The sequence below is a fragment of the Hyla sarda genome, chromosome 1 (assembly GCF_029499605.1).
Source record: "Hyla sarda isolate aHylSar1 chromosome 1, aHylSar1.hap1, whole genome shotgun sequence".
In the NCBI taxonomy this organism is placed as follows: domain Eukaryota; kingdom Metazoa; phylum Chordata; class Amphibia; order Anura; family Hylidae; genus Hyla; species Hyla sarda.
Genome location: NC_079189.1, coordinates 384,245,626 through 384,272,841, shown reverse-complemented (window position 1 = coordinate 384,272,841; position 27,216 = coordinate 384,245,626). Strand labels below are relative to the sequence as shown.

The following is a 27,216-nucleotide window of genomic DNA, read 5'->3' as shown; positions in this document are numbered from 1 at the left end:
TTACAGTGTGTGGTGGTATTATATTCAAGGGTACAGTGTGTGGCAGTATTATACTCAGGGACAGTGTGTGACAGTATTATGTTCAGAGGCACAGTGTGTGGCAGTATTATAGTCAGGGGTACAGTATGTGGCAGTAGTAAATTAAGGGGCACAGTGTGTGGCAGGATTATACTCAGGGGTACAGTTTGTGGTTGTGTTATATTCAGGGGTACATTGTGTGGCAGTATTATACCCAGGGGTACAGTGTGTAGCAGTATTATACTCAGGGGTACAGTTTGTAGTATTATTATATTCAGGGCTACAGTTTGTAATAGTATTCTATTCAGGGGTACAGTGTGTGGCAACATAATATTCAGAGTCAGTGGGGAGATTTATCAAAGGATTTCGACTGGTTTTTCCTGTCTAAATTTGTCGCACAGAAAGTCACAGTCTAAATATGTGCGACTTTTCTGCGACTTTTGCTGTAGAGGATTTTTAGAACATGATGCATGCAAGTCTATTTTAGACAGAAATGCATTGGAAAATGCACTGGTGCAGAATTTATCAAGTGCGACTTTTGTGCGACAACTCGCATCTGCCCAAAATACGCTGAAATGTCAGACCATGTTGGAGCAGGTCTAAATGCAGTTTAAGCTGTAGACCCTGAAGTCTGAGCACAGAATTTATCAAGGGCTGTGAGACCTTTGATAAATTAGGAGCACAATAGACAAGAGACTACCACATACGCTGGTCTATAAGCATACCCAGGATAGACTAGATTAGTAAATGTCCCCCAGTGTGTGGTAGTAATATATTCAGAAGTACAGTGTGTGGCAGGGTTTATATTTAGGTATACAGTGTTTGGCAGCATTATATTAGGAGAACAGTGTGTGGCAGTATTATATTCAGGTTACGGTGTATTTTAGTATTATATTCAGGGGCACAGTGTGTGGCTGTATCATATTCAGGAGAAAAGTGTGTGGCAGTATTATATTTAGGGGCACAATGTGGCAGTTTTATATTCATTTGTACAGTGTGTGTGTCAGTATTATACTCAGCGTACAGTGTGTGGTATTTAACCCAGGGGCACAGTGTGGCAGTATTGTATTGTGTTGAGGGTGTGATGAGGGCAGATGTTATTACCCTAGGGCAGATGGCATTAACCCCTTGTATTTGTGATGCCAGGGCGTGGTTAACCTCTGCACCACCCGAGGTATGGCCGCTGGATCCTGGGCTAGGCACTGGGCAAATAATGACTTAGACGACAAGTTACAGAACAATGGCAGCTTTACTGAGGCAGACAGATAGATTAGTCTTTACAGCTCACTTACGCCCAAGAAGGTGACCAGTGACTTTAGAGACTTGCGGACTCGTTGGGACTTGTAGAGGACTTGGATAGAATGCTGCAGACCCTCGCTGAATTTAGACAAACTTGACTGACTTGACTAGGACTGACTTGACCCCTTGTGTAGCTTACCAGGCTTTGACGTTCACCTGTGGGGCACTTGGTGTCAGAAGCGTGGCTGCGTGACTAGGCCTGGGTCTCCTTAGGACACCAGACACTCTCAGGTCTTGACTGTTCCTCAGAGTGTACTCAAAGAGAGTCTGAACTAGCTCCTCCCAGGGTTTATATAGGGGAGACTTTGGAGGGGTCGTATAGGTCACCCACAAGTCATCTGGCCACTGACACCTTCCCTGGTTACAAGACATGGTAACAAGTTTTAAAGGTATATACATTATAAACACACTTACATGAATAACATAAAGCACTGATTAATCATTTAAAGGGTACCTCTAATCAAATAAACGTTTGATATATTTTAGATTAATGAATGTTGAATAACTTTCCAATAGCATGTTAATGAAAAATATGCTTCTTTCTATTGTATTTTTCCCGATCAGTCCTGTCAGCAAGCATTTCTGACTCATGCTGGAGTCCTAAATACTCAGAGCTGCCAGCCTGCTTTGTTCACAGCCAAAAAGGCTGTGAACAAAGCAGGCTGGCAGCTCTGAGTGTTCTCCTTTGTGAACAAAGCAGACTGGCAGCTCGTAGTGTTTAGGACTCCAGCATGAGTCTGAAATGCTTGCTGCCAGGACTGGTAGGGAGACCCCTAGTGGTCATTTCTTCAAAGTAGAAAATTAAATAGAAAGAAGCATATTTTTTAATAACATGCAATTGTGAAGTTATTCTGCATACATTAATCTATAATATATCAAAAGTTTTTTTGATGAGAGGTACCCTTTAACATACTCAATAGAAGGGTGGACTCAGGGGACACTGCAATTGAGTCCACCAGACAGGACAGCAAGGGTACAGGGGTGCAACTCCTATACTGGCCCACCACAAACTCCCCCTCTTAACAACAGCCATCCTCTGCGCCAAGTCCTGGAGGGTGGATGATATAAAGTGGCAACTGGAGGCCATGAAATTACAACTAAAACAGCTCATGGGGCATTTAAACCAATGTTATTCACAGGGCTGATGAAACTGGGTAAGAGTCCATGTGGCATTGTGTATAACGTGACATACATGCTCAGTCTTTTGGGGTAGTTAACTAGGACATATTGAACCAAATGATGGTGAGGTGTCTCGTTCTCATAACTGCTTGGTGGTAAATAATTGGTTTTGGATCGAGCTGCCTAAGGCTCTCTACCCTGATGCCTGTGCTTAACCTCTCAAGGACGTAGGGCGTACCTGTATGCCCTATGCCCGGCCCCGGTATATAAAACGGGGTCACAGCTTCATACCCGGTCGGTCCCGGCGGCTAATGATAGCCGGGACCCTGGGCTAATAGCGCGTTGTGCCACGCGCTATTAACCCTTTAGACGCGGTGATCGAAGTTGATCGCCGCATCTAAAATGAAAGTGAGAGCTTCCCGGCAGCTCAGTCTGGCTGATTGGGACCATCGCGATAAAATCGCGATGTCCCGATCAGCTAGGATGCGAGGGGAGGTCCCCTTACCTTGCTCCGTCGTGTCTGATCAGCGATTAATTGCTCCAAGCCTGAGATACAGGCTTGAGCAATCGACCGCCTATAACACTGATCCATGCAAAGCTATGGCTTTGCTGGGATCAGTGTAAAAGATCAGTGTGTGCAGTGTTATAGCCCCCCTATGGGGGCTATAACACTGCAAAAAAAAATTAATAAAGGTCATTTAACCCCTTCCCGAATAAAAGTTTGAATCACCCCCCTTTTCCCATAAAAAAAACAATGTAAATAAAAATAAACATATGTGGTATCACCATGTGCGGAAATGTCCGAATTATAAAAATAAATCATTAATTAACCCCTTAAGGACCCTTGACGTACGCCTACATCATGACACCCTGGTACTTAAGGACCCAAGACGTAGGCGTATGTCATGAAGAATTCCGGCCCCCGCCGCGTGCCAGGCGGGGATCGGACCGGGATGCCTGCTGAAATCATTCAGCAGGCATCCCGTGCAAACGCCCAGGGGGGTCGTCAGACCCCCCATGTCGGCGATCGCGGAAAATCGCAAGTGAATTCACACTTGCGATTTGCGCGATTCCGGGTCATTCCGGGTCTATGGTGACCCGGAATATAAGGGGGATCACGGTTGTCTAAGACACCCACGATCCCCCTGAAGGGATAGGAGTGAGGTGGCAGGGGTGCCACCCCTCCTATCCCTGCTATTGGTGGTCTAGACACGACCACCAATAGAAGATCGGGGGCGGGGGGGGGTTAACTATCGTTTTCCCCGTCCTGCCCACCCACAATAGGCGGGGCAGGATGGGGAAACGACAGGGACCGGCGCCGAACAGCCACTTACCCGTCCGGGCGGGTGACGGAGGCTGCGGGCGACGGAAATCGGCGGGCAGCGATGTCGTGCGGCTGGATCGTACGGAAGCCGGTGAGTTGCCTAGCAATATCTGGAGGGTACAGTTTGAGACCATTATACAGTGGTCTCTAACTGTAGCCCTCCAGATGTTGCAAAACTACAACTACCAGCATGCCCAGACAGCTGTTTGGGCATGCTGGAATATGTCGTTTTGCAACAGCTGGAGGGCTACAGTTGGAGACCACTATACAGTGATCTCTAAACTGTATTCTTCCAGATCTTGCAAAACTAATACTCCTAGCATGCCCAAACAGCTGTTTGCTGTCTGGGCATGCTGGGATTTGTAGTTTTTCAACAGCGAGATCACTTTGCAGTGTTCTCTAAAACTGTAGCCCTCCAGATGTTGCAAAACTGCAAATCCCAGCATGCCCAAACAGCTGTCTGGAATGCTGGGAGTTGTAGTTGTGTACCTCCAGCTATTGCATAACTACATCTCCCAGCATGCCCTTCGGCGGTCAGTACATGCTGGGAGTTGTAGTTTTGCAACAGCTGGAGGCACACTGGTTGGAAAATACTGAGTTAGGTAACAGAACTTACCAGTGTGCCTCCAGCTGTTGCAAAAGTACAACTCCCAACATGCACAGTCTGTCAGTACATGCTGGGAGTTGTAGTTTTGAAACAGCTGGAGGTTTGTCTCCCCCATGTGAACGTACAGGGTACATTCACACGGGCAGGTTTACAGTAAGTTTCCTGCTTCAAGTTTGGGCTGCAGCGAATTTTTTGCCGCAGCGCAAACTCCTAGCGGGAAACTCACCGTAACACGCCAGTGCGAATGTACCCTAAAAACACTACACTACACTGACACATAATAAAGGGTAAAACACTACATATACACCCCTTATACTGTCCCCCCCAATAAAAATTTAAAACTTATTGTATGGCAGTGTTTCCAAAACGGAGCCTCCAGCTGTTGCAAAACAACAACTACCAGCATTTCCGGACAGCCACTGACTGTCCAGGCATCCTGGGAATTTAGCAACAGCTGGAGGCTCCCTGTTTGGGAATCACTGGCATAGAATACCCATATGTCCACCCCTATGCAATCCCTAATTTAGTCCTCAAATGCACATGGCGCTCTCTCACTTCGGAGCCCTGTTGTATTCCAAGGAAACAGTTTAGGGCCACATATGGGGTATTTCCGTAAAAGTTGCACTACAAATTTTGGGGGGCTTTTTCTCCTTTTACCCCTTATGAAAAGCGTTAAAAGGAAAAAAAGACCCCCAAAATTTGTAACGCAATTTTTCCTGAATACGGAAATACCCCATATGTGGGCATAAAATGCTCTGCGGGCACACAACAAGGCTCAGGAGTGAGAGTGCACTATGTATATTTGAGGCCTAAATTGGTGATTTGCATAGGGGTGGCTGATTTTACAGCGGTTCTGCCATAAACGCAAAAAAAGAAATAACCACATGTGACCCCATTTTGGAAACTACACCCCTCACATAATGTAATAAGGGGTACAATGAGCATTTACGCCCCACAGGTGTCTGACAGATTTTTGGAACAGTGGTCCGTGAAAATGAAAAATTTAATTTTTCATTTCCACAGCCCACTGTTCCAAAGATCTTTCAAATGCCAGTGGGGTGTAAATACTCACTGCACCCCTTATTACATTCTGTGAGGGGTGTAGTTTCCAAAATGGGGTCACATGTGGGGGGGTCCACTGTTCTGGCACCACGAGGGGCTTTGTAAACGCACATGGCCCCTGACTTCCATTCCAAACAATTTTTTTCCCCAAAAGCTCAATGGCACTCCTTCTCTTCTGAGCATTGTAGTGCGCCAGCAGAGCACTTGACGTCCACACATGGGGTATTTCCATATTCATAAGAGATGGGGCCACAAATTTTGGGGGGCATTTTGTCCTATTATCCATTGTAAAAAAAAATTATTTGAGGGAAAACTAGCATTTTAGTGAAAAAATAAAAAATCATTTACACATCCAACTTTAACACCTGTGGGGTGTTAAGGCTCACTGGACCCCTTGTTACGTGCCTTGAGGGGTGTAGCTTCCAAAATAGTATGCCATGTTTTTTTTTTTTTGCTGTTATGGCACCATAGGGGCTTCCTAAATGTGACATGCCCCCAAAAAACCATTTCAGAAAAACTAATTCTCCAAAATCCCACTGTCGCTCCTTCCCTTCTGAGCCCTCTACTGCACTCGCCAAACACTTGACATACACATATGAGGTATTTTCTTACTAGAGAGAAATTGGGTTACACATTTTAGGAAGATTTCTCTCCTTTTACCCCTTGTAAAACTTCAATTTGCTGCTATTCCTGTGAAACACCTAAAGGGTTAACAAACCTTTTGAATGTCATTTTGAATACTTTGAGGGGGGCAGTTTTTATAATGGGGTCATTTGTGGGGTATTTCTAATAAGAAGGCCCTTCAAATCCACTTCAAAACCGAACTGGTCCCTGAAAAATTTCGATTTTGAAAATTTTGTCAAAAATTGGAAATTTGCTGCTATACTTTGAAGCCCTCTGGTATCTTCTAAAAGTAAAAACATGTCAACTTTATGATGCAAACATAAAGTAGACATATTGTATATGTGAATCAATATATAATTTATTTGGAATATTCATTTTCCTTGTAAGCAGAGAGCTTCAAAGTTAAAAAGCCCTTGTGTAGCTAACTACTACTTATATAGGGTTGGGCTGAGGGGGTGGGGAAGAGTGCAGACACATGTTCAAAAAAAAAAAAAAGGAGGGGATAGAAAACACAATTGTTACGCCTAGCGCTCCGGGTCCCCGCTCCTCCCCGGAGCGCTCACGGCGTCTCTTTCCCTGCAGCTCCCCGGTCAGTCCCGCTGACCGGGAGCGCTGCTCTGTCATGGCCGTTGGGGATGCGATTCGCACAGCGGGACGCGCCCGCTCGCGAATCGCATCCCAGGTCACTTACCCGTTCCCGTCCCCTGCTGTCATGTGCTGGCGCGCGCGGCTCCGCTCTCTAGGGCGCGCGCGCGCCAGCTCCCTGAGACTTAAAGGGCCAGTGCACCAATGATTGGTGCCTGGCCCAATTAGCTTAATTTGTTCCCACCTGTTCCCTGGCTATATCTAGTCTCCTCCCTTGCACTCCCTTGCCGGATCTTGTTGCCTTAGTGCCAGTGAAAGCGTTCTTTGTGTGTTTATACCCTGTGTACCAGTACCTTTGCTATCTCCCTTGACTACGAACCTTGCCGCCTGCCCCCGACCTTCTGCTACGTCCGACCTTGCTACTGCCTACTCCCTTGTACCTCGCCTATCTTCTGTATCTTCAGCAGCCAGAGAGGTGAGCCGTTGCTAGTGGATACGACCTGGTCACTACCGCCGCAGCAAGACCATCCCGCTTTGCGGCGGGCTCTGGTGAAAACCTGTAGTGTCTTAGAACCGGTCCACTAGCACGGTCCTCGCTATCCCTCTCTGGCACAGAGGATCCACCTCCTGCCAGCCGGCATCGTGACAGTAGATCCGGCCATGGATTCCGCTGAGGTTCCCCTGCCAGTTGCCTCTGATATCACCACGGTGGTCGCCCAGCAAGCCCGACAGATCGCCCATCTAACCCACCAGATGTCGGAAATGTCCACCATTGTGCACCAACTTCAGTCGCAACTTCATCAGCAATCATCTCCTCCGCCAGCTCCTGCACCTCCTCCGCAGCGAGTGGCCACTCCTAGCCTCCGCCTGTCCTTGCCGGACAAATTTAATGGGGACTCTAAGTTTTGCCGTGGCTTTCTTTCACAATGTTCCCTGCACTTGGAGATGATGTCGGACCAGTTTCCTACTGAAAGGTCTAAGGTGGCTTTCGTAGTCAGCCTTCTGTCTGGAAAAGCCCTGTCATGGGCCACACCGCTCTGGGACCGCAATGACCCCGTCACTGCCTCTGTACACTCCTTCTTCTCGGAAATTCGAAGTGTCTTTGAGGAACCTGCCCGAGCCTCTTCTGCTGAGACTGCCCTGCTGAACCTGGTCCAGGGTAATTCCTCCGTTGGCGAGTACGCCATACAATTCCGTACTCTTGCTTCTGAACTTTCCTGGAATAATGAGGCTCTCTGCGCGACCTTTAAAAAAGGCCTATCCAGCAACATTAAAGATGTTCTGGCCGCACGAGAGACTCCTGCTAGCCTGCATGAACTCATTCATCTAGCCACTCGCATTGACATGCGTTTTTCTGAGAGGCATCAAGAGCTCCGCCAGGAAAAAGACTTAGATCTCTGGCCACCTCTCCCACAGTCTCCACTGCAATCTGCGCCTAGGCCTCCCGCCGAGGAGGCCATGCAAGTGGATCGGTCTCGCCTGACCCTGGAAGAGAGGAATCGCCGTAAGGAAGAGAATCTTTGTTTGTACTGTGCCAGTACTGAACATTTTCTGGTGGATTGCCCAATCCGTCCTCCACGTCTGGGAAACGCACGCTCGCACTCAGCTCTCGTGGGTGTGGCGTCTCTTGATGCCAAGTCGGCTTCTCCACGTCTCACGGTACCTGTTCGGATTTCCACTTCAGCCAGCTCTCCCCTCTCAGCCGTGGCCTGCCTGGACTCTGGAGCTTCTGGGAATTTTATTCGGGACTCCTTTGTGAATAAATTCCGTATTCCGGTGACCCGTCTTGTCAAGCCACTCCACATTTCCGCGGTCAACGGAGCCAGGTTGGACTGTACCATACGTTTCCGCACGGAGCCCCTTCTTATGAGCATCGGATCTCACCACGAGAGGATTGAACTTTTGGTCCTCCCCAATTGCACCTCGGAAATTCTCCTTGGACTTCCCTGGCTTCAACTTCATTCCCCAACCCTGGATTGGTCCACTGGGGAGATCAAGAGTTGGGGGTCCTCTTGTTCCAAGAACTGTCTAAAACCGGTTCCCAGTAACCCTTGCCGTAACTCTGTGGTTCCTCCTGTATCTGGTCCCCCTAAGGTCATTAAGGACTCTGCCTGCCACAGGAAATACCCCTCCCCCCCTCCCAGTTCCATCAGGCAAGCTTCTGTGTCCCCTCATGGCCCTCGTCCTGGTGTCACACTGCCCCGTGCCAGGTCCCGCCCTCTGCCCTCTCTCCCCATTCCTACTCCTGCGGTTCTGCCTGCCGTTGAGGAATCCCTCCATCCTTTCCCGGTGTCCTCATCCCAGGGGAGGCAGTTACCCGATAAAGAGAAGGGGAGACCTAAGGGGGGGGGTACTGTTACGCCTAGCGCTCCGGGTCCCCGCTCCTCCCCGGAGCGCTCACGGCGTCTCTTTCCCTGCAGCTCCCCGGTCAGTCCCGCTGACCGGGAGCGCTGCTCTGTCATGGCCGTTGGGGATGCGATTCGCACAGCGGGACGCGCCCGCTCGCGAATCGCATCCCAGGTCACTTACCCGTTCCCGTCCCCTGCTGTCATGTGCTGGCGCGCGCGGCTCCGCTCTCTAGGGCGCGCGCGCGCCAGCTCCCTGAGACTTAAAGGGCCAGTGCACCAATGATTGGTGCCTGGCCCAATTAGCTTAATTTGTTCCCACCTGTTCCCTGGCTATATCTAGTCTCCTCCCTTGCACTCCCTTGCCGGATCTTGTTGCCTTAGTGCCAGTGAAAGCGTTCTTTGTGTGTTTATACCCTGTGTACCAGTACCTTTGCTATCTCCCTTGACTACGAACCTTGCCGCCTGCCCCCGACCTTCTGCTACGTCCGACCTTGCTACTGCCTACTCCCTTGTACCTCGCCTATCTTCTGTATCTTCAGCAGCCAGAGAGGTGAGCCGTTGCTAGTGGATACGACCTGGTCACTACCGCCGCAGCAAGACCATCCCGCTTTGCGGCGGGCTCTGGTGAAAACCTGTAGTGTCTTAGAACCGGTCCACTAGCACGGTCCTCGCTATCCCTCTCTGGCACAGAGGATCCACCTCCTGCCAGCCGGCATCGTGACAACAATGTGAATTTAGGTAGAAGAAACAGACATGGTCGCACATCTACAATCTTGTAAAATGATCTAATTGATTCTCAGCATAATATCAAAAACTAACAGGTTGTTAGTATACATCTTTGATCAAAAAGTACAAGCCCACTCTCCACGTCAAGGCCACCTATTTAGAGTGGGTCCCTAACGTCCCTAGCATAAAATGGCGTAGCACTGGGCGGCGACCACCACCGCCGCGACACCAGTGCCCAAGGGGGGAACGACCCACTGGCAGAGCGGCCCCAATGCCACTCAAACCAGTCTATGGGTCGCACCTCCCACATACACGGCGCCACGGCAGCAACGTACGCCGCACAGCACCACACCAGTGTGAACAAGGTGTAACAGCACACTTACCATGCTCTCCCAGTCAGACTGGGAGGCTGCTAGGAAAGAAATGGCCCTTGTGTAGCTAACTACTACTTATATAGGGTTGGGCTGAGGGGGTGGGGAAGAGTGCAGACACATGTTCAAAAAAAAAAAAGGAGGGGATAGAAAACACAATGTGAATTCAGGTAGAAGAAACAGACATGGTCGCACATCTACAATCTTGTAAGTGTAAGACAAAATTTAGTAAGTATTGACAAAATTTTACCACTAACATAAAGTAGAATGTCACGAAAAAACAATCTCGGAAACAGAATGAAAGGTAAAAGCATCCCAGAGTTATTAATGCTTAAAGTGAAAGTGGTCAGATGTGCAAAAAATGGCCGTGACCTACAGTGAAAATTGGCTGGGTCCTTAAGGGGTTAAACCGCACGGTCAATGGCATACACGCAAAAAAATTCCAAAGTCCAAAATGGCGTATTTTTGGTCACTTTAGATATCATGAAAAAATGAATAAGCGATCAAAAAGTCTGATCAATACAAAAATGGTACCAATAAAAACTTCAGATTAAAAGGAGCCCTCATACTGGCCCGTATGTGGAAAAATAAAAAAGTTATAGGGATCAGAAGAGGAAATTTTAAACCTACTAATTTTCGTGCATAAAGTTATAATTTTTTAACAGAAGTAAAACAAAATCAAATCTATATAAGTAGGGTATCATTTTAATTGTATGGTCCTACAGAATAAAGATAAGGTGTCATTTTTACCAAAAAGTGCGCTACATAGAAACGAAAGCCCACAAAATTACAAAATGCCATTTTCACAAATATTTTTTTCTGGTTTTACCATAGATTTTGTGGTGAAATTATTGATGTCATTACAAAGTAAAATTGGTGGTGCAAAAAACAAGCCCTCATATGAGTTTGTAGGTAGAAAATTGGAAGCATTATGATTTTTAGAAAGTGAGGAGGAAAAGACAAAAGTGCAAAAATGAAAAAACCTGTGGTCCTTAACCCCTTAAGGACTCAGGGTTTTTCCGTTTTTGCACTTTCGTTTTTTCCTCCTTACCTTTTAAAAATCATAACCCTTTCAATTTTCCACCTAAAAATCCATATTATGGCTTATTTTTTGCGTCGCCAATTCTACTTTGCAGTGACATTAGTCATTTTACCCAAAAATGCACGGCGAAACGGAAAAAAAAATCATTGTGCGACAAAATCGAAAAAAAAAACGCCATTTTGTAACTTTTGGGGGCTTCCGTTTCTACGCAGTGCATATTTTGGTAAAAATTACACCTTATCATTATTCTGTAGGTCCATACGGTTAAAATGATACCCTACTTATATAGGTTTGATTTTGTCGCACTTCTGGAAAAAATCATAACTACATGCAGGAAAATTTATACGTTTAAAAATGTCATCTTCTGACCCCTATAACTTTTTTATTTTTCCACGTACGGGGCGGTATGAGGACTCATTTTTTGCGCCGTGATCTGAAGTTTTTATCGGTATGATTTTTGTTTTGATCTGACTTTTTGATCACTTTTTATTCATTTTTTAATGTTATAAAAAGTTACCAAAATACGCTTTTTTGGACTTTGGAATTTTTTTGCGCGTACGCCATTGACCGTACGGCTTAATTAATAATATATTTTTATAGTTCGGACATTTACGCACGCGGCGATACCACATATGTTTATTTTTATTTTTTTTTACACTGTTTTATTTTTTTTATGGGAAAAGTGGGGTGATTCAAACTTTTATTAGGGAAGGGGTTAAATGACCTTTATTAACACTTTTTTTTTACTTTTTTTTGCAGTGTTATAGGTCCCATAGGGACCTATAACACTGCACACACTGATCTCTCATCCTGATCACAGGCGTGTATTAACACGCCTGTGATCAGCATTATCGGCGCTTGACTGCTCCTGCCTGGATCTCAGGCACGGAGCAGTCATTCGTCGATCGGACACCGAGGAGGCAGGTAAGAGCCCTCCCGGTGTCCGATCAGCTGTTCGGGACGCCGCGATTTCACCGCGGCGGTCCCGAACAGCCCGACTGAGCAGCCGGGATACTTTCAGTTTCACTTTAGAAGCGGCGGTCAGCTTTGACCGCCGCTTCTAAAGGGTTAATACCGCACATCGCCGCGATCGGCGATGTGTGGTATTAGCCGCGGGTCCCAGCCGTTGATTAGCGCCGGGACCCACGCGATATGATGCGGGATCGCAGCGCGATCCCGCTTCATATCGCGGGAGTCGGCGCAGGATGTAAATATACGTCCTGCGTTGTTAAGGGGTTAAAGGGTTAAGGTGTGAAATAAAATAATGTAAACAAGAATAAAGCAGGGGGGCACTTACAGTCCAGAGTTGCTTCTGTGGTGCAAATCTTTCTTTTATTTACGGTGCATATTACATTCCAATGTAAATGTTTTTTTTTTTTTTTTTTTTTAAACTAAGTTTTTATTAGAGATTTTCGTAGTTTGCAACACAATAAAGTACAGAGATAAAGGCAGAGCACAACGTCTCCAACTTAGGAGAACAAAATAAGTCACAGCATTACAAATGACCCTGAGTGGTATGGCAAAAACAGTGCTAACGGAAGCCAATCCAGTCAAATAAAGAGCTCGGTAAGAATGACACAAAAGTGCAACTTCAATAGCAAAGGGGTCAACCAGAGAAAATAGGGAAAAAAGGGGGGGGTTAGGGGGAAGAACAAGAGGGAAAAACTCGGGAAAACACTCAACAAGAAGGAGGGGGAAGGGAAAAACAAGAGGAAGGGGGGGATAGAAGGGGCAAGGAAAGAAAAAGAAGGGAGAGATAGTCCGAGGGAGGAAGAGAAGAACAGGTCAAAGAGGACTACTATCAATAAACCTATCCCACGGGTCCCAGATAGACAGGAAGTGCGGAAGGGTATTGTTCAGTGAAGCTGTGAGAGATTCCAGTGAGCGAACCTGACAACAAGTTCATCAACCGAGGGGGGCAGGGTGTTCTTCCAATACTTAGCTATGAGGGTTTTGGCAGCGAGGACAATATGTAAGAATAGTTTGAAAGTCTTTTTGGCCAACAACTTAGTGGACAGATGGAAAAGGAAGACCAAGGGGTCGAGGGGAATCACAGGGCCCAGGACTTCCCGAATCAGCCCTTGTACCTTTACCCAGAAGGGAGTTATCAGGGGGCAAGACCAGAATATATGGAAAACAGAACTCAACTCCACTCCACTCCACAGCACCAGCACTGGGGAGGGATGACAGGATTGAGCTTGTTAAGTAGGACTGGGGTGTGGTACCATCCCATAAGTATTTTATATTGAGTTTCTTTATAGGCAGTGCAAATAGAAGCTTTGGAAGCCCTTTCCCAGATGCATTGCCATTGGGGAGAAGGTATGATGACATGAAGGGCCTCTTCCCAACGTCCCATGTATTGATGAGAGGGAGAGGGGCCATCAGGAGGGAAGAGGAGAAAGAAATAGATGCTGGAGAGAAGTCCCTTCGTCAGAGGACCAACCCTACCCAACTGCTCTAAACCAGTCAGCAAAGACACAGTCAAAGAACTCCGCTGTGAGGAGAGATAAGTACGTAGCTGTGTGTAGCGTGTCTCCTCAGAGGAGGGGAGGTCCCATCGAGAAACCAGTTGACTGAAGGGGAGAAGGGATTGAGATCGGGGGTCCACCACATCAGCCCAACAGAAAACACCACGGGAGCCCCACACCCTAACCATGTCTGAGGTCAGTCCAGGAGGGAAGTCAGGGTGATAAAGAAAAGAGTGCAAAGGAGAAAAAGAAGAAAGAAGAGCAAACCTCCGAAAGCAATAGGTCCATACATCCATCCACCATTTGGGCCTTTGGGCATGGGGTCTCGGAGGCGGTGGTCGCCGCCGGGGGCTACACCAGTGTTAGGTTAGGGACCCACTCTAAAGAGGTGGCCTTGACGTGGCGAGTGGGCTTGTACTTTTTGATCAAAATGTATACTAACAACCTGTTAGTTTTTGAAATTATGCTGAGAAGCAAGTAGATCAAATTACAAATGGTGGATGTGCAGCTGTGTTTCTCTTTTTGTGTTGCACACTTATAGCCAGACACCCGACCATAGGCATGGAGCAGCTTATACAAAGTAGGGAAGGAGATAAGAGGATTAGTAAGAGTGAGTAGGATATCATCAGCAAAGAGGCAGATTTTAAAATCTCTGTCATGGAGAGAAACGCAAGAGATGTCTGGGTCCCCCCGAATCAAGGCAACAAGGGGCTCAATACATAACGCAAAGATCAGGGGGGACAGCAGACTCCCCTGTCTAGTACCATTGCACAGAGTAAAAGAGGAAAAGGAAGAATGAGGGAGCTTAAGAGAAGCAGTAGGGGAGGAGTAGAGACCCCGCATTGCTGAAAGGAAGTTCCCCGATATGCAAAATTTTTGGAGGGGAAGGGCTAACCCAGCCCATCAAAAGCCTTTTCGCCATCCAAGCTCAAGACCAAGGCCTCCTCTACTAGATCGACCACCCGTCTCGTGTTATCACCCCCCTGTGGGATAAAGCCCACTTGGTCTTTGTGGATGAGGGTAGGCATAAAACGACAAAGGCGGTTCTCCAGGAGTTTAGAAAATATCTTCAGATCTGAGTTAAGGAGAGCGATTGGCCGGTAGCTTGAACAATCGTGGGGGTCCTTACCAGGTTTGGGGATCAGAGTAATTAGTGAATGGAGAAAGGACTGCGGGGGCCCCTCACCCCCCAGGAAAGAGTTGAAGAGAGAAACTAGGTGGGGGAGAAGTAGAGAGGAATAGGTCTTGTAGGACAGATAAGTGAAGCCATCAGGACCCGGAGAGCGCCTTGCCGGGAGAGACTTAAGGACCTCCGTGAGTTCCTCAAGGGTAATAGAGGCCTTCAGAGAATCTCTGTCAGCCGCTGAAAGAGTCGGGAGGCTACAATGAAAAAGGAAGGAGTCAAGGGCGGCAGCTCGATCTCCAGGGTCTGAGGGCAACTGTGAAGGTAGAGAATAAAGTTTGGAGTAGTAGTCAAAGAAGAGATTAGAAACTGAGTCAGGATGGTGCTGTAGGACACCAGAGGGGTCTCTCAAGGCAGAGCGAGCCTGGGCAGCATGATCCCGGAGGTGACGCGCCAGCACCGTGTGGGCTTTGTTGCTCTTCTCATAGAAACGTTGCCTGGCGTATAACAGTTGGCACTCGACTTTATGAAGAACCAGGTCACTCAATTGGGACCGAGCCGCGACCAGGCGCCTCAGCACCGAGAGCGAGGATGAGGTCACAAGGAGAGACTCTAAGTAAGTAATACGGGCCCTGAGTTCCTGGGAGCGAGCCACAGCGTCATGTTTCAGGCGGGAACCGCAGGCAATACAATGGCCGCGAATCACCGCCTTGTGAGCTTCCCATAGAGTTGCCTGATAGGATACAGTTCCCTCATTATCCACAAAGTAAGTTTGTATGCTCACCTGGATCGAGTCCCTGGAAGGAGGAGTTTTAAGAAGGCAATCATTAAGGCGCCAGTGACAGTGGCGCGTGGAGGAAGCAAAGGGAGAGAAAGAGACCAGAACAGGACCATGGTCAGACCAGGAGATAGGTTCCAGAGAAGCAGAAGAAAGCATGCGGACCATAGGGAGATTACCAAAGAAGTAGTCAATACGGGAGTGGAGCTTGTGAGGGTGCGAGTAGAAGGAAAAAGAGCAGTCAGCAGGATGATTAATCCGCCAGAGGTCATAAGGTATCACCGAGTGTACCAGCCGCCGAAAAAGCGCTGAGAGACGCAGTAAGGAGGGGGGAGGAGGTGCACCCACCGAAGAAAACCGATCGACGGAAGAGGAAAAAAACAAGTTAAAATCACCACCCAAGAGCCAAGCCGAGGGAGGGAACTTGTGGAGGCGAGAGAGGACCAGACGGAAAAAAAGGATCTGAGGAAAGAGGAGGAGACCTGAAGAGGACAGGACCTAGAGATAAGAATAGCCACCCCCGCAACTTCCTTGCCCGCAGTGGCTGAAAAAACTTGAGGATAGAGGTGTTGAAGGAAATAGAAGGATCCCATCCCGTCAAAGTACATCTCCTGAAGGAAGACGATATCGCCTCTGAGAAAAATCAGCTCCCTCTGCAGCAGGCGTCCTTTCGCAGGAGAATTGAGGCCCTTGACATTCAGAGAGACGCACTTAGCCATGAGGGGATTGGTGTGTGTGGATAAACAATAAAGCAGGGCACTTACTCAGACCATCATGTCCCAGGGGGAGAGAGGGAAGGGAAGAAGCGGGGAGAATTCCTGTGGGAGCCATTCAGACCTGTAGAGAGAAAGAGCAAACAGGAGAGATGAGGACAAGAGAAAGACCGGGATACAGAAAACAGGACGAGAGAAGGGGCAACAAACAAGACAACACGGAAAGGAGGGGACAACAAGGAAACAAGATTGTAAATAAACCAATGGCAAGGATGCCAGAGGGGAGACCAAACAAATGCAATACAACAAGCCAAAAAATAAAAGCAACAACATATCAAAGTTTGTTACGGCCTCGGGGGGGGGGGGGGGGGGGGGCATTTCACAGAAGAGAAACAACATTTCAAGCAACAAGCATAAAGAAAAAAAAATCAACAGGAGGAAGTCCCAAAAAGACACTCAAGGCTCAACACTAAAGTCCCGGTATTGGTCAGGGAGGGTCCGATTTGGAAGCACGGGCACCCGAATAGGTGCGAGGGCGGCCAGCCCCTTGACGATTCCCACGGACAGGTTGCCACATGGGAGGTAGAGCGGAGGCGGAAGTGCCAGGCCCCAGTCCGTCAGCTGTGGCACCGGGAGGTCCAGAGTGGCACAAAATTCAGAGAGATCAGCAAAGGACCGCAAGACAGCAGAGCGTCCATCCAGTCTAGCTTGGAGGGCAAACGGGAAGGACCATCTGTACGGCACCTGGGCAGATCGCAAAGCAGCAAGTGTAGGGGCTGGAGCATCCTCCGTTTGCGCAGGGTGATCCAGGAGAGATCCTGGAACAGCTGAATTGGGGCCCCGTCAAAGTTCCGGAGGGAGCGAGATTTAGCCATAATCCGCTCCTTCAACTGGAAGTCAGCAACGCAGCACAGGGGCGCGGGCGGAGGGCCTGGTGAGCATGGTCCAGCTTGATCCTGTACGATGGGGCTCACCCAAAATCATGTTGAAAATGGCTTCCAACGTGCAAGTCTTCAGCCTGGGTGGCCTCAGGGAGACCCCGGACCCTGATATTGTTGCGCCTCCCTCTGTTGTCCAAGTCTTCTACATGAGAATGAAGGTCACCCAGAAATTCAGATTGAGCAGAAACAGTGGCTTGCAGCTGGGCGATTTAGGACCTGGTAGAATCATACTCCCCTTCTAAGTCATCAACTCTGCCAGTAACATATTGTAAATCTCTGCAAAGTTCGGATATTTCGGCCCTGAAGGCATCTTTAACTTCCGCTACGAGAACTTTAAAGTCCTCTTTGTTAGGGAGTTGAGAGATTTTTGTTTTCTTATTGTTTTCTTTTGTTTTTGCTGTTCAAGTTGAGAGATCAGCAGAACAAGATCAGGAGGAGTCAGGGTCAATGCAGGGACCCCAGAACAGGCCAAATTTGAGTCCAGTCCCACGCCCCAGAAAGAGTGAGCAGCCGTAGGGGGAGGGGGCCAACAAGGGACAGAGGAGGATGATGGGTCCAGCTGACTCTCTGCCCCACGGGCACCTGCAGAGTGATGCTTGGCAGGCATGACCCTCTGTTGTTTAGGGGAGCCATTAGCATGCAGTGAGGAAGTCCCAGGGGGGTAGTCTGTCACCAGCCATGGACAGGGAGGGGGAGGCAGGTGAAAAGGGGTAGCAGCCCAGTCCAGTGCCGCCATATGGGGGGACTGAGGTGAAAGGGCTAGAAGACTGGGGTCCACTGAGACCAAGAGCACTGTGGCGGGAGGCACTTGCAGGGCTGAGGGCACTTCCTTCAACAGTCCAGGATCAGGAACCTCCACAGACCCTGGGGGAGATGAGGCCCAGGAGGGTAAGCTGGCAGGGGCAGCAGGAGAAAACTGTGGAGGAGCCCCAAACAATAGTGGAGCAGGGCAGCAGCTTACCTGCTCCGTGCAGAACAGTGCGGTGGGAGCACGTGGTGAGCTCCGGAGTGTGGTGCCACCGGGATCCTAGCAACCACACAGGGGTGAAGCAGCGGGGTCGCCCAGCATTCAACAGACCCCTCTGTGTGCTCCCCGGAGGCAAGGACCGGGGAGCACACCGGGGTGCAGCAGGTCCGACTGGCGTCAGCAGAGGCTGGGTCCCGCCGTCCACCACGGGATCCACAGAGCAGGAGCGGAGGATGCGGGCTGACCCCGGGAGAGAGGACGGAGATCCCGGGGCCGAGGAGTAGACCGGTGAAAGGTACCGGGTGATGGAGCCAGGGGAGCGGAGTGTTCAGGCAGGTGGGAGGGACTTTCCTCCGGTGGCGGGTCCCTCTAGGCATCAGGTGGCGGGCATAGGGAGGCTAAATTAGCTTATTTAGGGCCTCGTGGAGCGGGAGCACAAGAACTAAGCGGCCATCTCAGTCCGCAGCAGGCCACGCCCCCCCCCTCCAATGTCAATTTAACCACACAGTGAATGGCATATATGTAAAAAAATATATATATCCCCATATACTGAAAAATGAAAGTTATAAGGGTCAGTAGAGGACAATTTTCGTGCAAAAGGTTATAATTTTTTTTAAAGTAGTAAAACAAAATAAATTGTAACTGTATGGACCTAAAGATGTCATTTTTGTTGAAAAGTGCACTGCGTACAAATCGAAACCCCAAAAGTTACAAAATGTTTTGTTTTTTTCAGTTTTGCCCCAGAAATAATTTTTTTTTGTTTCACTATAGATTTGGTGGTAAAATGAGTGATGGCCCATGTTAACCTGATGACTACAGGGTTCCGACCCTTTCTAATGTCATTTGTATATATATATATATTTTTTCCATTATTTGGAATTGTATACTTGACAAAATCTTTAATAAAAAATTTCACTTGAAAAAAAAAAAAATGAGTGATGGCATTATTATTATAATTGTTGACACAAAAAACAAGCCCTGATATATATGTATATATATATATATATATATATATATATATATATATATATATATACTAGCTGAGTACCCGGCATTGCCCGGTTTTTCCTTCCTCATCCTTGTTGGGGAGGAAAATCAACAAAGGAGGAAGCTTTTGACTTCATATTCCATCCCCATATATTGTTTTCATATCTCAACTCCTGTCATCATACCCCAACCTCCTATCCCATCCTCCTATCCCCTCCTCATATCTCGACCTCCTATCCCGACCTCCTATCCCGTCCTCCTATCCCGTCCTCCTATCCCGTCCTCCTATCCCGTCCTCCTATCCCGTCCTCCTATCCCGTCCTCCTATCCCGTCCTCCTATCCCGACCTCCTATCTCGACCTCCTATCCCGACCTCCTATCTCGACCTCCTATCTCGACCTCCTATCCCGACCTCCTATCCCATCCTCCTATCCCGTCCTCCTATCTCCACCTCCTATCCTGTCTTCGTATCCCATCCTCCTATCTCGACCTCCTATCCCGACCATCCCGTCCTCCTATGTCAACCTCCTATCTCGACCTCCTATCCCGTCCTCATATTCCGACCTGTAATATATGTACCAGGTATTGAAATATCTCCAGTCGTACAGAAGTTATGTGGGAACATACATTTCATATTGATTTGCATGGGACTTTGAACAAAAACCCTGACCCTCACAAATGGGGGTAGTTAAGGGTTAAATTAACTATCCTATATTTTAAGTGGACATATAAGTAACATGTGACCAAGTATTATCAAAATATCTCCAGCCGTTTGGAAGTTATGCAGTAACATATATTTCCCATAGACTTGTATAGGACTTTAAACAAAAACCCTGACCCTGGCAAATGGGGGTGAGTAAGGGTTAAATTACCTATCCTATGTATACAGTATGAGAGGACAGAGCTATGATGAAGTAAAACATGTATAAGCATACAATACTTATATCTGTTTGTACTGTCACGATGCCGGCTGGCAGGTAGTGGATCCTCTGTGCCAGAGAGGGATTGGCGTGGACCGTGCTAGAGGATCGGTTCTAAGTCACTACTGGTTTTCACCAGAGCCCGCCGCAAAGCGGGATGGTCTTGCTGCGGCGGTAGTGACCAGGTCGTATCCCCTAGCAACGGCTCAACCTCTCTGGCTGCTGAAGATAGGCGCGGTACAAGGGAGTAGACAGAAGCAAGGTCGGACGTAGCAGAAGGTCGGGGCAGGCAGCAAGGATCGTAGTCAGGGGCAACGGCAGGAGGTCTGGAACACAGGCTAGGAACACACAAGGAAACGCTTTCACTGGCACTAAGGCAACAAGATCCGGCGAGGGAGTGAAGGGGAAGTGAGGTGATATAGGGAAGTGCACAGGTGTAAACACTAATTGGAACCACTGCGCCAATCAGCGGCGCAGTGGCCCTTTAAATCGCAAAGACCCGGCGCGCGCGCGCCCTAGGGAGCGGGGCCGCGCGCGCCGGGACAGAACTGACGGAGAGCGAGTCAGGTACGGGAGCCGGGGTGCGCATCGCGAGCGGGCGCTACCCGCATCGCGAATCGCATCCCGGCCAGAGGCGGTATCGCAGCGCCCCGGGTCCGTGGAACCGACCGGAGCGCTGCAGTGAGAGGAGTGTAGCGAGCGCTCCGGGGAGGAGCGGGGACCCGGAGCGCTCGGCGTAACAGTACCCCCCCCCTTGGGTCTCCCCCTCTTCTTGGAGCCTGAGAACCTGAGGACCAGACTTTTGTCCAGGATATTGTCCTCAGGTTCCCAGGACCTCTCTTCTGGACCACAACCCTCCCAATCCACTAAAAAGAAGGTTTTCCCTCTGACCTTTTTAGATGCTAAAATTTCTTTGACGGAGAAGATGTCCGAGGAGCCGGAGACAGGAGTGGGGGGAACAGATTTGGGAGAGAAACGGTTAATGATAAGTGGTTTAAGAAGAGAAACATGAAAGGCATTAGGAATACGAAGAGAAGGAGGAAGAAGAAGTTTGTAAGAGACAGGATTAATCTGGCGCAAAATCTTGAAAGGACCAAGATAGCGTGGTCCCAACTTATAGCTAGGGACACGGAAGCGGACATATTTGGCGGAGAGCCATACCTTGTCTCCAGGGGAAAAAATGGGAGGAGCTCTTCTTTTCTTATCCGCGAATCTCTTCATGCGTGAAGAAGCCTGTAAGAGAGAATTTTGGGTCTCTCTCCATATGATGGAAAGATCACGAGAAATTTCATCCACAGCGGGCAGACCAGAGGGCAAGGGGGTAGGGAGGGGGGGAAGAGGGTGACGGCCGTACACCACGAAAAACGGGGATTTGGAGGAAGATTCAGAGATTCTGAAATTATACGAGAATTCGGCCCAAGGTAGAAGATCTGCCCAGTCATCCTGGCGGGAGGAAACAAAATGTCGTAAATAGTCACCCAAGATCTGGTTAATTCTTTCTACTTGTCCATTGGATTGAGGATGGTATGCAGAAGAAAAATTTAATTTAATCTTGAGTTGTTTACAGAGAGCCCTCCAGAATTTAGACACAAATTGGACGCCTCTATCCGAGACGATCTGCGTAGGCAACCCGTGAAGACGAAAAATGTGTACAAAAAATTGTTTAGCCAACTGAGGCGCTGAAGGAAGACCAGGAAGAGGGATGAAATGTGCCATTTTGGAGAATCGATCAACGACCACCCAAATAACAGTGTTGCCATGGGATGGGGGTAAGTCAGTAATAAAATCCATACCAATCAGAGACCAAGGTTGTTCGGGAACAGGCAGAGGAAGAAGAAAACCAGCGGGCTTCTGGCGAGGAGTCTTATCCCGGGCACAGATAGTGCAGGCTCGCACAAAGTCCACCACATCAGTCTCTAGAGTCGGCCACCAATAGAAGCGAGAGATGAGTTGCACAGATTTCTTGATGCCCGCATGACCTGCGAGATGGGAGGAGTGACCCCATTTGAGGATTCCGAGGCGTTGGCGTGGAGAAACAAAGGTCTTTCCTGGAGGAGTTTGCCTGATGGAGGCTGGAGAAGTGGAAATCAGGCAGTCAGGAGGAATGATGTGTTGAGGAGAGAGTTCAATTTCAGAAGCATCTGAGGAACGAGAGAGAGCATCGGCCCTAATGTTCTTATCAGCAGGCCGAAAGTGAATTTCAAAATTAAATCGGGCAAAGAACAGAGACCACCTGGCCTGACGAGGATTCAGCCGTTGGGCAGACTCGAGGTATGAGAGGTTCTTGTGATCGGTGTAAATAATAACTGGAAATCTTGATCCCTCCAGCAGATGCCTCCATTCCTCAAGTGCTAATTTAATGGCTAGAAGCTCTCGATCCCCGATGGAGTAGTTCCTCTCCGCCGGAGAGAAGGTCCTAGAAAAAAACCCACAAGTAACAGCATGCCCGGAAGAGTTTTTTTGTAGAAGGACAGCTCCAGCTCCCACTGAGGAGGCATCAACCTCCAATAGGAAGGGTTTAGATGGGTCAGGTCTGGAGAGCACGGGAGCCGAAGAGAAGGCAGACTTGAGTCGTTTAAAGGCGTCTTCCGCTTGAGGAGGCCAAGACTTGGGATCGGCATTTTTTTTGGTTAAAGCCACAATAGGAGCCACAATGGTAGAAAAATGTGGAATAAATTGCCTGTAATAATTGGCGAACCCCAAAAAACGTTGGATGGCACGGAGTCCGGAGGGGCGTGGCCAATCTAAGACGGCAGAGAGTTTATCTGGATCCATTTGTAGTCCCTGGCCAGAGACCAAGTATCCTAGAAAAGGAAGAGATTGGCATTCAAACAGACATTTCTCAATTTTAGCATAGAGTTGATTGTCACGAAGTCTCTGAAGAACCATACGGACATGCTGGCGGTGTTCTTCTAGATTGGCCGAAAAAATTAGGATATCATCAAGATATACAACAACACAGGAGTATAACAGATCACGAAAAATTTCATTAACAAAGTCTTGGAAGACAGCAGGGGCGTTGCACAGGCCAAAGGGCATGACCAGATACTCAAAGTGTCCATCTCTGGTGTTAAATGCTGTTTTCCACTCATCCCCCTCTCTGATGCGGATGAGGTTATAGGCGCCTCTTAAGTCCAATTTAGTAAAGATGTGGGCACCTTGGAGGCGATCAAAGAGTTCAGAGATGAGGGGTAAGGGGTAGCGGTTCTTAACCGTGATTTTATTAAGTCCGCGGTAGTCAATGCAAGGACGTAGAGAGCCATCTTTTTTGGACACAAAGAAAAATCCGGCTCCGGCAGGAGAGGAGGATTTACGGATAAAGCCCTTTTTTAGATTCTCCTGGACGTATTCAGACATGGCAAGAGTCTCTGGGGCAGAGAGAGGATAAATTCTGCCCCGGGGTGGAGTAGTGCCCGGGAGGAGGTCGATAGGACAATCATAAGGCCTGTGAGGAGGTAGAGTCTCCGCTTGTTTTTTGCAGAAAACATCCGCGAAGTCCATATAGGCCTTAGGGAGACCGGTTACTGGAGGAAGCACAGAGTTACGGCAAGGGTTACTGGGAACCGGTTTTAGACAGTCCTTGGAACAAGAGGGCCCCCAACTCTTGATCTCCCCAGTGGACCAATGCAGGGTTGGGGAATGAAGTTGAAGCCAGGGAAGTCCAAGGAGAATTTCCGAGGTGCAATTGGGGAGGACCAAAAGTTCAATCCTCTCGTGATGAGATCCGATGCTCATTAGAAGGGGCTCCGTGCGGAAACGTATGGAACAGTCCAATCTTTCATTGTTTATACAATTGATGTAAAGGGGTCTGGTGAGACTGGTCACTGGGATGTTGAACCTGTTGACGAGAGAGGCCAAAATAAAATTTCCTGCAGATCCAGAGTCCAAGAAGGCCACAGAAGAGAAGGAGAAGGCAGAGGCAGACATCCGCACAGGCACAGTAAGACGTGGAGAAGCAGAGTGGACATCAAGGATTGTCTCACCTTTGTGCGGAGTCAGGGTACGTCTTTCCAGGCGGGGAGGGCGGATAGGACAATCCCTCAGGAAGTGTTCGGTACTAGCACAGTACAGGCAGAGGTTCTCCATGCGGCGTCGTGTCCTCTCTTGAGATGTCAGGCGAGACCGGTCGACCTGCATAGCCTCCACGGCGGGAGGCACAGGAACAGATTGCAGGGAACCAGAGGAGAGAGGAGCCGAGGAGAAGAAACGCCTCGTGCGAACAGAGTCCATATCTTGGCGGAGCTCCTGACGCCTTTCGGAAAAACGCATGTCAATGCGAGTGGCTAGGTGAATAAGTTCATGAAGATTAGCAGGCATTTCTCGTGCGGCCAGAACATCTTTAATGTTGCTGGATAGGCCTTTTTTAAAGGTCGCGCAGAGGGCCTCATTGTTCCAGGATAATTCAGAAGCAAGAGTACGGAATTGTACGGCATACTCGCCAACGGAAGAATTACCCTGGACCAGGTTCAACAGGGCAGTCTCAGCAGAAGAGGCTCGGGCAGGTTCCTCAAAGACACTTCGAATTTCCGAGAAGAAGGAGTGTACAGAGGCAGTGACGGGGTCATTGCGGTCCCAGAGCGGTGTGGCCCAAGCCAGGGCTTTTCCAGACAGCAGGCTGACTACGAAAGCCACCTTAGACCTTTCAGTGGGGAACTGGTCCGACATCATCTCCAAGTGTAATGAACATTGGGAAAGGAAGCCACGGCAAAGCTTAGAGTCCCCATCAAATTTATCCGGCAAGGATAGTCGTAGTCCAGAAGCGGCCACTCGCTGCGGAGGAGGTACAGGAGCTGGCGGAGGAGATGGTTGCTGGAGCTGTGGTAGTAACTGTTGTAGCATAACAGTCAGTTGAGACAGCTGTTGGCCTTGTTGCGCAATCTGTTGTGACTGCTGGGCGACCACCGTGGTGAGGTCAGCGACAACTGGCAGAGGAACTTCAGCGGGATCCATGGCCGGATCTACTGTCACGATGCCGGCTGGCAGGTAGTGGATCCTCTGTGCCAGAGAGGGATTGGCGTGGACCGTGCTAGAGGATCGGTTCTAAGTCACTACTGGTTTTCACCAGAGCCCGCCGCAAAGCGGGATGGTCTTGCTGCGGCGGTAGTGACCAGGTCGTATCCCCTAGCAACGGCTCAACCTCTCTGGCTGCTGAAGATAGGCGCGGTACAAGGGAGTAGACAGAAGCAAGGTCGGACGTAGCAGAAGGTCGGGGCAGGCAGCAAGGATCGTAGTCAGGGGCAACGGCAGGAGGTCTGGAACACAGGCTAGGAACACACAAGGAAACGCTTTCACTGGCACTAAGGCAACAAGATCCGGCGAGGGAGTGAAGGGGAAGTGAGGTGATATAGGGAAGTGCACAGGTGTAAACACTAATTGGAACCACTGCGCCAATCAGCGGCGCAGTGGCCCTTTAAATCGCAAAGACCCGGCGCGCGCGCGCCCTAGGGAGCGGGGCCGCGCGCGCCGGGACAGAACTGACGGAGAGCGAGTCAGGTACGGGAGCCGGGGTGCGCATCGCGAGCGGGCGCTACCCGCATCGCGAATCGCATCCCGGCCAGAGGCGGTATCGCAGCGCCCCGGGTCCGTGGAACCGACCGGAGCGCTGCAGTGAGAGGAGTGTAGCGAGCGCTCCGGGGAGGAGCGGGGACCCGGAGCGCTCGGCGTAACATGTACGTGTGTGTGTATGTATATCAGGGGTGTGGAAATTTAATAAAAAAAACTACTTGTCCACGGGACTAAAATGGAGCAAAATCTACTTGTCCCTGATGACGATCCACTTGTCCGGGCCAATTTTCGCTTTTTCCCTCTAGTTTTTTCCTCCTTGCCCTATAATAGCCATAACTACCTACTATAATGATACTTTGATTTTTCAATAACATATTCTCCAAACCAAATAGATACATATATATATATATATATATATATATATATATATATATATTTTATCGATGAAGTGAAATTGTAATAGTAAAAGATAATTTTGCTAATTTGGTGGTTTTCTTTTCTACGCCATTTACCTTGTGGTGGAGCTAATATGTTGTTTTGATACTTTAGGCTGGCCTGATTACAGCAATACCAGATTTGTATAGTTTCTGTAATGTTTTACAAATGTAAAAAAAAAATTTGACCCCTGTAGCTTTAAAAAAAAAAAAAAAAAAAAATTGTATTTTTTGCACCATAATCTGTTTTTTGTATTGTACCGTTTTGGTATTGATCTGACTTTTTAAATCACTTTTTGGCTAAGTTTCCGCTTAGTTTTCCACTTTTTCTGTCAGTTTTTGGATAACTGCCACTGCAGTTTTTGAGCCAAAGTCAGAAGCGGATCCATAAGGGAGGAGAAGTGTAAGTCCTTCCTTTATATGTCCTATTCCTTTTAAATACACTTCTGGCTTTGGCTCAAAAACTGCAGTGGCAGTATTCCAAAAACTGCCAGAAAAAAACCATGTGGAAACTTAGCCTAAAACGTTAGTTTTTTTTTGTTGGGGGGGGGGGGGGGGGGGGGATATTATAAAAATTGCAATTCTGTGGTTTGGTATTTTTTTTTTTTACATTTACGTAATTTACCGTATGGGATACATAGTGTCATATTTTAATAGTTTGAACAATTGCGCACGCATGTTTATATGTTTTTATATAGGAAAAGGGGGTGATTTGAACTTTTAACATCAAAGGGGTTAATGTGTGTCTTTTAAACATTTATTAAAACTTTTTTTTTTTACACTTTATTAGACTTTTATGAGTAATCATTAGATTCTTCATACAGATCAATAGAGTTCTATTGAACTCCATTGATCTGTGATCCATTGATAGAGCCTCGCCCAGCCAGGATCTATCAATGACAGAGCCACAGACACTAGGGAACCGAGGTAAGCCCTCCGGCTACCGCTATAATGGATCTCCCCCCCCCCCCCCCGCGATCGTGCTGAGAGGGTGTGATCCACCCCACTAGCCCACCAGGGAGCATTCACATGTCCCTTTAGACTGCGATCTAAAGGGTTAATAGCCAGCCGCGGTGATCACCGCATGCTGGCTATTAGCGGCGTTGTGAGGTTGAAATTTGGGGAGGAGCTGTCGCAAGTCTGCACGGGTCGCAAATTTCCACCTCACATCGGCCCCCGGCTACTGAGAACAGCTGGAGGCTGCATAGTATGGAGCGGGCAGGAGTCTGGAGCCCCCTCCATACAGACTGCTGAG

The 27,216-nt window shown here is 48.5% G+C and overlaps 2 protein-coding genes across 6 annotated transcripts in view; one reads left to right on the top strand and one right to left on the bottom strand.

The window, feature by feature from the left end:
- The window catches only part of ZNF367 (zinc finger protein 367), a 77,458-nt gene that overhangs the window by 7,653 nt on the left and 42,589 nt on the right, over window positions 1-27,216 (top strand). The window lies entirely within an intron of this gene.
- The window catches only part of HABP4 (hyaluronan binding protein 4), a 79,684-nt gene that overhangs the window by 47,735 nt on the left and 4,733 nt on the right, over window positions 1-27,216 (bottom strand). For 2 of the 5 annotated variants that reach the window (XM_056524953.1, XM_056524980.1), the window contains exon 1: window positions 16,259-16,331. The exons of the other annotated variants lie outside the window; for them this stretch is intronic. In XM_056524953.1, coding sequence (XP_056380928.1) covers window positions 16,259-16,325 — 67 coding nt within the window. In that variant the 5' untranslated portion in view covers window positions 16,326-16,331. Of the gene's footprint in view, window positions 1-16,258; window positions 16,332-27,216 lie in introns of those variants that run through there. 5 annotated transcript variants of the gene reach the window in all.